Below are 14,881 nucleotides of genomic sequence, written 5' to 3' on the forward strand. Positions count from 1 at the left end.
TAATGGCTCTCCCCCACATCAAAAGATAAGGCAAGTACAGCCTTTCAAGGGCGCCATGGACAAAACAAGCAGTTAACTCATGTAGTGTGGGCACAGCCCCACTACAGGAGACACTTACCTGGAGTTCTGCTTTAAATATCTGAAAGATTAAGATTTTACAATGTTTAACCACTTCAAGTCCAGACACTTTTACCCCCTTCCTGTCTAGGCCAATTTTCAGCGCTGTCACACTGAGTGACCATTGCGTGGTCATGCAAGACCATACCCATCTGAATTTAGCATTTTTGAGACAGATAAAGCTTTTTTTGATGGTATTTATTCACCACTGGGATTTATTTTTTTGATATATAAATGAAAAGTCCAAAAAGTTTGAAAAGTGTTTTATAAAATTTTGCAAATAATGTCATCATAAATCTAGGCCAAAATTGATTGTTATCTTTAGTAAAAAAAAAAAATTAAATATTTGATTTTTTTTACATACTGTCACCCTGTCATGTATAAAGTCTGTAAAAGCAATCATTTCTCCTCTGGCTGCATTCTTGCAGCCATTAAGAAATACTGTGTGAGCTGTGATTGGTCACAGCTTGTCACATGGTACAAGGCTGTTGTGAATAGCCTTGTACCATGTGATCTGATCATTCAGAGATTTCACATGTAGTAAGCAATGTCAGAAGTAAAATCTTGCTTAATACTCTGCATGTGATCACTGATTGGTCAATCAGTGATCACATGATCAGGACCTCACACAGAGTTCCTGTACGACGATCAGTGTTCCACTATGTCCTGAGGACACACCGGGCACCGGATTGCAGTGCTGTGCGCTCCCAGGGAGCATGCACGCACAAGCAGGGGACAGGGAGGCAGTTTATAAATGGCCACCCGCCCCTGCACTGCCACCGTCCGGCCATTTATATACAACGGCTGAACGGGAGGTGGTTAAAACCTTGCAGAAAAAAAAACCCCCAGCAACAGACCAGACAGACAAAAGGTTAGCAAGGAGTTAGCAAGACAAGATCCCATACCTTTCCAACCAGTGCTGGTGCAATGCAATTATTGATGTGCTCAACGGCTTTTAAGACACCTAGAAAGGACAAGCACATTCAATCACTGCACATATCACACTTGCATGCTCCAGCAACATTACTAGACTCACAACGCCTGCTAAAAAGCCTTTATGCCATCACACCAGACTTGTTTTACACATGGTCACATCTGCAGTTCATTTGAGCCTTTGGTAGACCCAAAGAATTAAACTACAGATCAGTAGACCACAAAGCAGTAGACCAAGTCTCACTGGCACAAGTTTAGTGTGGACAGTCCATAGTCATTTTCCATGTAGTGAGTTCCTGTGCCAGAAGCACAGAAGACTTGGGTCTGTTGTACAGTTTTAGGTTATACAATTCATGCATTTCTAACTTGGCAAGCAGGAGAAGTGGGCTGTCTAGGAATGTCACTTTGGAGAAGTTAGTCAAACCCCATGCGCTGGGAGGAGTGCAGGGCACAAGCTCCCATTACCTGGGTGGTCAAAGCAGGTGCCAGAAATTCGTTTATATATTTCACAGCTCTGTTAACACCTGAGTGAAGGATAAAAAGACAGGTGAGGAAACACTGACTGACAATTTCCTTGAACCATTGTTCACCATTAGCAGCAGCTAAAGCTGCAAGGCCAAGTCACTCCCAAAAGGGCCCCGATAAAGAACCTACCATAGTGTCGGAAAAAAAAATAAAATGTATACATGTTTTGGGGCTTTAGTGCCCTCCCCCTTCTGTTTTGTAATACAAATTGAAGAAAACCCATGACAATGGTTTGGGGTCTGATGAAAAAGTACCTCTGGATATACAGGATATGGGACAACCAAACATTTGGGCTCTTCACGGGAAAATTTTAAAAAAAGCTCAGAAGAAAACCTAAAATCGGACACTCAGAAAACCTCCCAACACCAAAATAGTTTTTTTTTTTTTTTTTTTTTTTTAAACAAACAAGGTAAAGACTTTACCCTTTCCCAGGTAGCAGGTTTTATCATTGTCACGGAGCTCAAGTGCCTCATAGATACCAGTAGAGGCACCACTGGGTACAGCAGCACGGAACAACCCTGCAAAGAGAAAACAGTGGTCATCAGCGAGTATGACAATAGAGGCTTAAACATGGCCAAAAGTTTAATCTACCATGATGACCCTGCTGAGAGTTCACAGATTTCACAAGAGCCAGAATTCATCTAAATCTTTGTTTGCCCATCCTAACGTCTCAAGCCTCACTGGGCAGTCTCAATATACATCACATCAAATTAAAACATAAAAACAGTGTTGATATAGAGATCAAACACAAGTTTACCACTGACTGCCAAACATACCCTGCCTCATCTTCATCAGAATACTGTACTCTGAGCAGGAGATGTAGCCAACGGTGGCCAATAATGAGGCCATGACAGTTACCACTGTTACTTTAACTGCAATTCCCCAGATGTAGATTAGTATTTCCAATTGAGATGCTGTCAGCACATTTCCAGCTGGACTGCACAGCAGAACAAACCACTAGTACTTTGGAGAACTTTGTAATAAGGTATACTACACTTCTAGCCCCCTCTAGTAGGTGTCCATTCCTCAGAGGAAAAGCTTGTGACTAACAGGGATTCTGAATTACATTCTACATGCTGAATCAAAGCCCAACTATCTCCACCATATAGTGCACTCCATTGTCCAGTTGAGGATATTTTTCCCCTAACTTCATGTGGGTTACCACTAGTAAGCAGCCTCTTCCCACTGGACAGTATAAAAAGCACAATAGAAGATACGTCTGTATCCCACTACCCAAACTGGAACGTTTTGCATGTGTTCATGCTTTTAGAGTTCTGACTGTCATCTACAATACAGGCGTGTATTTGTTGTCTGTATCCAATAGCCAGCCATTCATAATCCTCACCCAACAGTTCATTTCCTCTGCTCTTTTTACATTTAAAGTGATTGTAAAAACATAACATGTTACGTTATACATACCTGCTCTGTGCAATAGTTTTGCACAGAGAAGCCCAGATCCCTCTTCTGGGGATCCCTTGCCAGCACTCCCATATTCTCCCCCCTGCCAAGTGTCCACATAGCAAGTCATTGGCTATGGGGGCACTTGTGTGGGCTCTGCCCTGCCCTCCACTGGCAGTGATTGACAGCAGGAGACAATAGCTACCGCTGCATTCTACAAATCCAGTGTAGAGAACGAAGAGCTGCTGCTTTTGGATAGTGCTGGATTGAGATCAAGCTCTTGTAAGGGGGCTGGGGAAGAAGAAGCTAAACTTTGTGAAGCTCAATGCAAAGAATGCATAAAAAAAAAAAAAAAAAAAAAAAAAGTGTAAAAACCTACTGTTACAATCACTAAGTTAATGGCACCCCTTGCATGAAGGCCCAACATCACTACTATAGTACAAAAACTGTACAATCTTTATTCAAAATTGAACCTAGATTTGGTTTAATGCAGAGAACTGCATGGCAGAGAGGTCTTAAGACACCCGTTTGCCATGCCTTCAGCTGTTGTACTGCTAATTTCTAGAGCAATAAAGTATAATAAATCAGGAGAATCAAGTACAGTGACTGGACACTTTGGTCAGAATAAGCAAGCCTTGACTGAATATCTGCATTCATTGTGCCTTCTTTCAGTGGCAAAACTTAGTGCCCTATTAATTTTCTATGTCCAGAAGAATAAAGATGCTACCTAAAACTAGCAAGCGGCCTTAGACTGCAAAGGTACTCTTTTTAGAACATGTCATACTTGCCTGCTGTGTGCAGTACTTTTGTACAGTGGCCCAAAACCTCTTCTGAAGTCCTCTGCTTGCGATATTGGCTCCTTCTCCACATGCCCCCCCTAGCAAGCCACTTGCTATGGGGACACTTGTGTGGGCTCAATACTGAGCTTGGCTGTGTGCCTTTAGACAGTGTGGCTTGGCCTGGCCCTCCCCTTCACCGATTTTGACAGTCAGGAGCCAGCGGCTCTGGCAAAGTCTCCTTTGACGAGAGGTTAGAAGAGCTACTGCAGGGCACGGTGCTGGATCAAGATCAGGCATAGGCATGTGTTTAAGGGGAGGCTTGGGGAGCAATCTAAATTTTTACCTTAAATGCAGAGAATGTATTAAGGTAAAAACACCCTTTTGCTTTTATAACCACTTTGAAAGCAGTGGTCCAAAAGCAGCTATTCCCTGACTTAGACAACTGCCCAATTTTGGTTTTGATCTGGACACCAAGCACATCTATATGAATGGCAAAACCTCTGCTGCACTCCATTTTAACCACTTGCCTACTGGGCACTTATACTGCCTTCCTGCTCAGACCAATTTTCAGCTTTCAGCACTGTTGCACTTTGAATGACAATTGCACAGTCATGCAATATTATACCCATATGAAATATAATTTTTTTCCACACAATAGAGCTTTTTGGTGGTATTTAATTGCCACTGGACATTTTAGCTTTTGCACTATAAACAAAATGCAAAAAGTTTGTTTCTATTATAAAATTTTGCAAACAGGTAATTTTTCTCCTTCACTGGTGTGTTGATTAGGCTGCACCAATGAAGTGGCACTGATAATCAGTGCCGATCTTTTTTCTGACAGTTGCCGGTTATCGGCAGTACTTTCCTCACACTGACAGCATGCAGAAGGTGCAGCCGATAGCCAGCAACTGTATTTACCCGGTGGTCTGCTGTGTCATTGGACACAGCTGATCACATGGTAAAAGACTGCTGTGATTGGCCTTTTACCACATCACGTGATCAGTTGTGTCCGTAGGACAGAGGGATCATGGAGATTGCAGGGTGCGCACCGCTGGGGGCGTTCTGGGAGGACGTCATGACGCCCTCCCAGAACTGGGCAATCGCACTGTAGCAGTCATTAAGCTATAGTGTGGTTGTCAAGGAGCCTGTCAAATGCTGGTCACTGACCACCTACATAAAAAGGTTAGCTGTATAGCTGCCTCTGGCTTCAGTACTCTTATGCCTGGTGCACATTGTGTGCTGCAATAACATGCATTTTGTTTTGCCATTGAACACCAATGTGCATTTTGATGAAAGTGCATTAAATATGCAGCATGTAGATTTTTTTCCCCCACAATGCACCTCAAAACAGGTGTTAACAGGGCACAACTTACCTGAGCAACTATACAACATCTGATTTGCCTGAGTGGTTCTGCACACCTCTAGATTGGTCTTTGCCAGAGACCAGCATTGCAGACAGCTACCAGAAGGCAACAAAGATGGCCGCCATACCTCAGTACTGGATCACTTTGAGACCATAGATGCAGTAATACAATTGATTAATGTTTGAAAATTGTTCATCACAAACAATCCATTTAGTGCATATTCAACAGCTGGTCCTGGCAGAAAAGCCAAGCTAATGGGAACATGTGTTTTCAAGGTCATTTTAGAGTGAAATTGCCTTAAATGTAAAAAAAGTTGAGCATTTGTTATGGCCATCTGCTGAACCTGACTGCCACCTGCCCCTTGGATTACCCAGATACCCTGTCAGCCACCACTCCAGTTCAAAAAAGGCACACTTACATTGGAGAGGGGAATATTTTGTTACAAACCTTTAGATGTAAAGAGGTCAACCTCCACAGTGGGGTTACCACGGGAGTCAAAAATTTGTCTTGCGTGAATCTTCTGGATGGACATGATGGCGTTTTACCTAAAAAACAGTAGAACAGTTAATTAATCCTTAGTTCACAAACAAGTCTATATACCCAAAAAAGCAAATTCTACAACCTATAAAGAACAAGTCTTCCCAATTTACTGGGGCCACTCAGCACCCTGACCTGACCTCTGAGCATGCCCAGATGTTGGAGATGCCACTACACTGTAAAAACAATAGGAATGATGGGATGGTTAGGTTATGGCTGCAGCAGAAGGGCATATCCAGGAAGCTGGTGGAGACAATATTCAGTCACTAATCTGTCAATTTGTTTATGTGTTCCTTAACACGTTAGATGCATGGCCATTTTAAATAATCTTTAGCTTTTAAGATGCTAGGTTCCTATAATGATTGAGAATTTAGCAGGATTGTAGGTTTAAAGTACATTTCTAGTAAAAGACCACATCCTGTGCTAGAGAAGGAGGGGTTAATCCACCATTCTTTAAAGGAGTGGCTTCACGGGGCCCAATGTTCCCTCAAGGTCAGAGCATAGTCAGGTCTTTCCCCTTCATGTGTGATGCTTTAACCCAACATACATGAACTAGCCCTTGATCAGAGTCATGACTTATGAAAGCCTATTCAGCAGTCTGTTCAATCCCCTGTTCACAACTGCTAGCATCGTCCTTGACTAGGAATCTTCCTGGGCCGCTGAGCCCTGCCTTCCCTACGTCAGAAATGCAGCATTTTGTTAACCCTTTAGGTTCAGAATGTAAATCTTCTCTTTTCACCCTACAAACTGTAGCTGCACAGGGACATTTGGAATTAAAACTGGTCTTTAAGTTAAACAATTGACACATTCCTCCTTTAAAAGGTGGCAGAGAAGCTGGGAGTCTGAACACAGCCTCCATTCATTAAGATGCCTGCTCTCACGTAGCATCTCCATAGCATCATCAGGGCATGCTCAGAGGGATCAGGTCACACCGGTTTCAAGGACACATAGGGCAAAGCATGAGCAGTGGACCATTCTACAAGGTTAGGCCAGGTAGTGCACTATATTAATGTAAAAGCATAAATACACCACTTCTGATATCTTTACAGAAGACATCTGTGCCACTATTGCTGGACAGACAGTTTCATTTACCCATTTCACAGCCCAATTAAACCATAAGTGTTACCAAACCTTCACATTATGCAGTATAACATTTAGGGCCACACAGTGGCTTAGCACTTCTACCTTGCAGCACTGGGGTCCTCAGGTCAATTCCCAGTCAGGACACCATGAACATGGAATTTCCATGTTCTGTTAGTAGGGTTCCCTCCTGATACTCTGGCTTCCTCCCACACCCCAAAACATGTTCGCTTAAGCTGGCCATAAATGGATCAAATCCGCCTGTTCAGCAGGGACCTGCCAAACTGCCAGGAACCAGCTGGCCATCCAGGAACATTGGAAAATGTGTTGATCGCTTCAGCTGCTTATCAGTATATTCTGATAAAGCATTCAAGTCGCAAAGGAACACCCCCCCCCCCCCCCAAAGCCCAAGCTTCAGAAAGAAATTGGACCAAGTCTTATAATTTTAGGTTCCTTGAAGTTTGTAGTAAGATTGCCTATAGGAATGCATTGCTAAAATCTAGTAATTAGCAGAGAAGTACCAACTGCCATTATTGTACTTCCATACACAGAATTCATTTCGCCACTTGGGAGTCACTGATGTATGGAGAACTACTATTGCATCAGGAAAGACTGGCATCATTGACACAGGGGATCATTATCTTACCTTCTTGTGTCCTGATAAAGCAGATATGAGCAGCAATAATCTGCACTTCAAATTATTGACTCATAGAAAGTTAACAGATTAGATACTATGTAGCAGATTTGCACACCTGGCAAATAGAAATGTATTATATTGTCCAACATGTGTAGCCTGACTTAGATTCCTCAGGCCAGTTACCTTTAATGACCGAGTAATGCCTCAAATTCTTTAGGCTACTTTGTTTGAGGTGACTGTAGCTGTATTAGTGCACTTGCGACAGAAACAATTGAGTACTGTCCGTGATACTTTTACTTTTTTTTTTATTTGCACAAACATACAATTTTGAAGACAAGCTTTCAGGGTATGTCCCTTTCTTCAAGGTCCAAGCAGTACTATTACAATGTTTTTGTTGTACAATGTTCTACATTGTAATAGTACTGCTCAGACCTTGAAGGGGACATACCCTGAAAGCTTGTCCTCAAAATTGTAGTTTTGTGCAAATAAAATAAAAAAAGTATCACAGACGACAGTACTCAATTGTTTCTTTAGGCTACTTTAACACTGATCTGTAGAAAACAGGCTTTTTTTTTCCCAACCAGGATATGCTACTCAAACTGCACCAAAACCCAACACGTGCGTTTTTACCATGTTTCCCATTGATTTCAATGGGGAGGTGCATTTTTTTTTTTTTTTTTTAACTACACCAAAAACACAGCAAGCAGGTTTTTTAAAAAATGCACTGGACCTGCAACAGATCAATGTTTCATAGGAATACATGGTCACATTTTTCTTCCACACAAAACCAGTAGAACAGCAGATCAGTGTGAAAGCAGCCTTGGGCAGTGGGTTTTTATTCATAGCCGCTTCCTTTGTGCATTAAAAGGCTTTTGAATCTGATGCTGAAAGGGTTAATCTCTATTGAAATGATTATTCATTCCTGTTAACACATCAAAAGGCATACGATGCACCGCCAGCGACTTCTGCAATAAATGCAGGAAAATATTTTTCAAAATGCACTGCACAACTGAGATTACTTTTTTTTTTTTTTTTTTTTTTTTTAACTATGGGAAAGCTGGACACGCGTTAGTTTTGCAATATGTGCATGAAAACCCCAATGGTGTAAATGGGCAATGTGTCAGTCTGCTGTCACTGTTCTCCCCTATGCTCTGCATAACACACCCACACCTTCCACCACACCAGAAAGCAATGTACAATGTCACAGGTTGTTATTCCCACAGACAGTACAAAGGTTAGAGGGAAAGGACAGATTGAGAACAATTCTCTGCAGTCAGATCCCAGTCTGCTCAGCAATGACCCACATCTAACGCTGCCTGGAGATCTGCAGCTCACATCCATCCTAATCCAGAATGGTGATAACATGGCTGCCTTTAACCCATTCATTACCAAGATGTGCTCAGTCAGGTGATTTCCCTTGAAAAGAAATATTTGCACCAGAACACTCAGCTATAGAGCAAGTCCTGAGAGCCTGTCCTCATTTCCGTAGGGGGGACAGGGGGGGGGGGGGGGGCGTGTTACTCATAAAATCACTTCCTTTCTTGCACAGACAGGCCCTGGCAACGGAGATGTGGAAAGCCCAATGAATCAAGCAGCAGCATTGCTCATTTAAAGGAAAAATGTCTGCTGTGTGGACGTGCAGTTTCACATGTGAAATATGAGGCCTTCGAACAAATGGAAAAAAGTCACCTGCAGCAACTTAATCCCCATAAGGAGCTACATGACCAGACTCCGAGAACAAAGTGAAGTAATTACATTTAGATTTCAATTTAAGACCAGATTAAAAAGCTGAATTCTGATTGGCTTCTGCCTTTTCCTTACAAGCGTGCCTTTCATGCCTCCCCTAGCAACCTCTGATGTCAGCGTATGCCTCCCCAGCAACCAAGCCATGTCAAAACATGCCTCCCCTAGCAACCTCTGATGTCATCATATACCTCCCCTAGCAACCAAGTCATTCTTATAAAGGGTAGTTTTATGCCAGATACAGTTTAGAGCCAGCTTCAAATCCTTGTTAGGAATCAGATTTTAATTTGGTGATATACAGTAGAATGTCAGACTCGGCGGCTGACTTATGCAGGCGTATTACGTGATTACTGATGGCTGCCAAGACATCTACTGTACTCCCCAGCCACTAATCTTTAAGCAGGCCAAAGCGTAACCGATGCCATTCATTTGGCTGCCTGCAACAAGTTATAAGAAATGAACATTGACACCGCTACTGTCAAAATGTCTTGTATCGCTGATATGTATTGATCCTTAATGGCTCATTTACACCAGGTTGCATGCTAGAACGCATGAATGCTGGTGTGCCTTGTCAATAAATTACACTTGGAGTCGATTCTGTACACCAGGTTGTGTGGTGTAAGGACGCATTCACAACAGGTATACAGTCACATGCAAAAAGCCTTCAGGTCCTTCACATTGCTGTGGCCAGTAGAATGTAACGAAAGGTCCATTCCCATAGAGTTCTACCAAAAAAGAAAAATGGTAAACCATGCAACACCTTGGGATCGGCACCATTTCTCCCATTGCACACCAAAGGCTCTGCATTCAGAATGGCTGCTGTGTGAACAAGCCCTTAAAACAAAGACGCATTTTTTTTTTTCAGCGCACCATCATGGTGTGATCAGGTTGCAGACAATGGTTTTCTAGGTGCCCTATGTGTTGATCTATGCAGATCATACATGGTGGGGATAAACCCGTAAAATTAAGACCTGTATTTTATTGCGGCGCACCATCATGGTGTGATCAGATTGCAGACAATGGTTTTCTAGGTGGCCTTTGTGTTGATCTATGCAGATCATACATTCTGGGGATAAACCCTTGAAATGAAGACCTGTATTTTATTGCAGCGCACCATCCTGGTGTGATCAGTTGGTTTTCTAGGTGGCCTTTGTGTTGATCTATGCAGCTCATCATACATGGTGGGAACAAACCCTTAAACCCACAGCAGCATCCTTAAAAAAAAAAAAAATCCCCATCCTACAGGGCAAACCTGCATTCCAGGCTATAAAACATGGCAGCCGCTAGTAGACTGTTCCACATACCACACCCACCTACCTAGTGCAGACACCCAATATCAACTAAACTGAGTGTTAGCAAAGTTAACCCTTTAAATCCCAGATTTTCTAGCATCTTCCAGTAAAGACTCAGCAACACACGCACCCAAGGGAAGGCAATGAGGCAGCGTGCAAATCCACCGAGACCACATCCATTTTCAGAGGATGACTCAGTTCCTTTACGGACACTCATCTAAGAGGCTTGTAACCTCTATTACATCTGAGGAAGCAGAAGCCATTCTAGGGTTTCATTTGAAGCAGAAAAGGGCAGCTCACGCCCCTCATTGATTTCAGTGGAGAAGAAATGAATGGGATGGTTTCTGTTGCACAATTCTGCTTGTAAAAACAGCAAGGGGTTAAAGGTAAGAAAGACGCAGTAAGGAATCAGAATCCCACCCTGTGCATGGAGACGTCTATTTCTGTCCACCAGCAGCTGAGACCTTCGCATCTGTTGAAGGCATGCTGTGCCGGCGCAGCTAGGCTCATCTTCCATCATATGGATGTACACCGTTACCAAGTAGATGGAAGGTGGGCATCCTAGTAACAGGTGGGCATCCTAGTAATAGGGGGTCATCCATCTCTTACCAGGACACCAAACTATTACCAAGCAACCATGTTTATTCTGCATGAGCAGGCCTGGATTCATCCCTGATCATACAGCAACATGGCAGAAGCCTAGCAGGACCCTTCCCCACTGAATATGCAGTTACAGAATGAATCAATAAACAAGGGTGTTGTGATCGTGTACAGACTGCACACCATCAGAAGCTGCCATCATCCTCCTCGGAGCAACAATAGAAATCTCGAGGAAACTGACAGATCCAGTACATGGCATACAAAATGCACACAATAGGGCATACGATGGGCTAGAAGAGGGCACCGCGTATTACTGCACCTGCTCTTACCTGCACCGCTTACCCTCTGCTTTGCGATTGGGAAAAGGAGAAGCGATGACCACAGCGATCGGTTTTTATACAGAACGAGCCCAGCGACGAGACACGCCCCCTCCCGGACCGTCACACCCTCCCGCAGGAGGCTCCATGGCTGAACGCTATTGGCTGGGAGGCGCTCGTGCCACTGTACTGAGACAGGCCGGAAGTGAAGTGTGCGGCGCTGTCAGTCACAGGTAGTCGGACGTGCAGAGAGCGGCGCTGAGCTGTAGGGTGTCAGTGAATGGTGACACACACATGGACAGCTCATGGATGCTGCTCTGTGTACTGCTGGAGGGAGTGTATACTGCTGTTTATACTGTTATGTGGGTGTAAAGCTGAAGGTTTATTGCCTTCTATGAATGAAAATAGAAGACATTTTGTGATCTGCTCACTACTAATACCTGAGCCCCCAATGGATCCTGCTATGTGCACGGGAAGCTTTGATGTCCAGGGTCACTTGCTCCTCATTGGCTGAGACACACTTGGCTGGCAATTACAGTAAGCTAATAAAAAGGACAAGGCCAAGCCGTAGCTCTATGTGTTTTATGGACATATAGAGCAGGGCTTAGGAGCGAGCACGCACCAGTGCCCCCATAGCAAGTGGCTTTCTATTAGCACTGGTCAAGGGGGATGAGCCAGGAGCATCAGCAGGGGACCTGAGAAGAGAATCGGGACTGCTCTGTGCAAAACTGTTGCACAGAGCAGTTAAGTATGACGTGTTTGTTATTTAACCAGTTGACCTTCATCCTATAACAGAAATACTGCTACAGGGCGGCAGGGCTGTGCAAAGTCACATGTACATATATATATATATGAGATTTGCATTTCCGGGTAGGGGGCGCCGTTGGTGGCTACAGATGTCAATCACTGGGTCCCGGCCGGAGATTCTCCGCCAACACCCGGCGACGGGAGAGACCTGTGTGTAAACAACACAGGTCTCTCTCCTGCCAGCAATAACATGCAGCTGTGTATTTCTGTGCACAGCAGAGAAATACACAGCAGCATGTTTCCCTTGTAAAACACACACAGCACACATAGTAAAACAGCGTACAGTTCACCCTTTGATCACCCCAGATGTTAACCCCTTCCTGCCCAGTGGCATTAGTACAGTGTCAGTGTTTTTTATTAGCACTGATCACTGTATTGGTGTCACTGGGGATGTCAGTGGCAGTTAAGTCAGTTCCTACCCAGTGTTAGAATGCCCGCCGCAGTCTGGCTATAAGTCACCAATCGTGTATTGAGATTTTTTTTAGCAAAGACATGTAGCAGAATACATTTTGGCCTAAATTTATGATGAAATTGGATTTTTTAATTTTTTTAACTGGATATGTTTTATAGCAAAAAGTCAAAAATTTTTTTTTTCAAAATTGTTGGTCTTTTTTTGTTTATAGAGCAAAAAAATAAAAACCGCAGAAGTGATCTGTAACAGAACTGACCCAGACTGCGCTTGAGTACTTTCGTTAGACTACTGCTTCCCCGTCTGAACACCGACAACAGACACCACAGCCAACCATGCAAGACTAGACGACACCAGTCTTAAAGTAAACCAGGACTACTACTTTATTTGAACACAGATACAAGATATATACACTCAGGGGACAATCCCCCCTCCCTGCATAATGACACAGGGCGGGGCAATCTACATTTAGTAACAAGAGACACATGGGTATTCAAACTTCACACCAGCAGACAGTCCCATCAGGATGAGGGCAGCTGGAGACACCAACCCCCACTAAGCTAATATGCATAACATTGAACAATCAACAACCCCCACCCCACCTATCTCCTAAACATGTCTACACAATCTGAAACAAAGCCTACACATTATTAGAACAGATCACCCTGTACCCATAACACAGGGTGATTTACACATAAGAGGGATGTGTGGAGCTGAGACGGGGGTCTCCCCACCTTTCCAAAGTGAGCTGGGTTCCATGGGCCCCCCACCCAAAGTGACTCCCGTCACATATCTCCCCTTTTGGCAGGGAACTAACACAGGAGGAGACCCCAGACAGGTTGACTCCAAAGGTAGTCTGTACTTCCATTTCCCCAATGCCAGCATCCACACAGTACCCCAAGCAAATTGTCCCACACAAAGCATTACTCACCCAGCCAACCTCTGCCTCTCTCGTAGAACATACCCTCTCGTAGGGAAGTACGGACTGGTCCTTCTTCCTGAAGTCCTCTCAGCCGCAGGAGAGAAGACAGGGTGGCTAGGTCACTCCATCATGCTGTTGGGGATTTGGGCCGACTGCCCAGCATCCCTGGGGTATCCAGGTGGTGACTGTAGTCTCATCCACTTTGACTTGATGGACATCCCCCAGTGTTCGCAAAGTAAGGCTGACATCCTCCTGTCCCAATGCCAGACCTTTTTCTGGGGTTGTGTCAGTGTACACCGAAGTCCTATCCACGGACATCTGCTCAAGCTGCAGTTGTGAGGTGCTGATTGCATCCTCTTCCTGTAGCTCCTGCGGTGCTGACTGTTATGGGCAGAGGTCAACAACGCCATGCCTTGATGCCAGCTCTTCTGCTGGAGGTGCACTGGCTGGTTCCTCCTCAGCAGAAAAGTAAATCAAATCCTTAGTCCCTGGAACTGGTGTCTGGGGATAGGGGTTCACCATCTCCTGTCTGTGGAACCCAGAAGATATTACCAGTGCTGGGCAGAGGCTAGCAGAGCTCTGCCCTTTTGTCAGCACTTCAGGTTTGGAGACGGCAGTCTCTGGAATTTCCACTGCCGATTCTTGGGCACGCTTCTGAACATGTTTTGCAGTTGCCTGTATGCCCTTTCCAGATGCTGTTCTTTCATCAGCAGGTATTCCAGATCTGGTTCAAACTCTGAGACCCCTGTGAGACTGAACATAGCCTTTCCGTCTTCTTGCAGGTCCTCAAGGTTAGGTTCTCCTTCATCTCCAAACAAAAAATGATCTGTAAGGCTCCCCACAGCAATCCAGGGCCCCCAAAGTCATATCCCTCTGGAGAGAATTCTGTTGTCATCCCTAAATATTTCTGCTCTGCGTGCCATTGCAGAGCCCGATATCGGTTGTCCTGCTCTATCTCCTGCTGGACCAGCCTGTCCAACTCAGTAATCCATTGCTCCTGGGGTCGCTCTTCCAGGAATGGCATCCGTAACTCCCGTTGGTCCCTGGCCCGTTCCCCTGGGGTTGGATAGCACTTGCCCTTGTACATACCAGCGACCTGGAGGGCTCCACTCCAAAGCGCCACCCGAATCCTCTGCTTGAGCTCCAGGTACTCATCAGCAGACACAGTCCTGGGGTATGTTGCAAGAATGATCCGCAGCAGCCCCAGGAACTCTGATGCCAGGTCCATATCTCCACTGGGGTGACCGACGTTTACTTTCCTGATCTTGACTCCCGATGGTGGTTTGGACGTGTTCACAGCCAGGAAGCACAATCCCACCGCTTGCCACCAATCTAATGGAACCGACTGAGACTGTGCTTGAATACTTCTGTTAGACTACCGCTTCCCCGTCCGAACACCGACAACAGACACCACAGCCAAC

General features: G+C 44.6%; 1 protein-coding gene across 2 annotated transcripts in view; it reads right to left on the bottom strand.

Annotated features, from left to right (window-relative positions):
- ENO1 (enolase 1) overlaps positions 1-11,476 on the bottom strand; it is a 29,555-nt gene extending 18,079 nt beyond the window's left edge. Inside the window, exons 1-4 of one of the 2 annotated variants that reach the window (XM_089684321.1) lie at positions 11,335-11,476; positions 5,564-5,661; positions 1,998-2,093; positions 1,516-1,574 (exon numbers count right to left, since the gene is read on the bottom strand). In XM_089684321.1, coding sequence (XP_089540447.1) covers positions 1,516-1,574; positions 1,998-2,093; positions 5,564-5,648 — 240 coding nt within the window. In that variant the 5' untranslated portion in view covers positions 5,649-5,661; positions 11,335-11,476. Of the gene's footprint in view, positions 1-1,022; positions 1,082-1,515; positions 1,575-1,997; positions 2,094-5,563; positions 5,662-11,334 lie in introns of both variants that reach the window. The other variant, XM_089684320.1, reaches the window with a different exon arrangement.
- Positions 11,477-14,881: the final 3,405 nt, after the last annotated feature.

This window comes from Staurois parvus, unplaced genomic scaffold (assembly GCF_062004578.1).
Source record: "Staurois parvus isolate SC_StPar_1 unplaced genomic scaffold, SC_StPar_1.0 ptg000346l, whole genome shotgun sequence".
In the NCBI taxonomy this organism is placed as follows: domain Eukaryota; kingdom Metazoa; phylum Chordata; class Amphibia; order Anura; family Ranidae; genus Staurois; species Staurois parvus.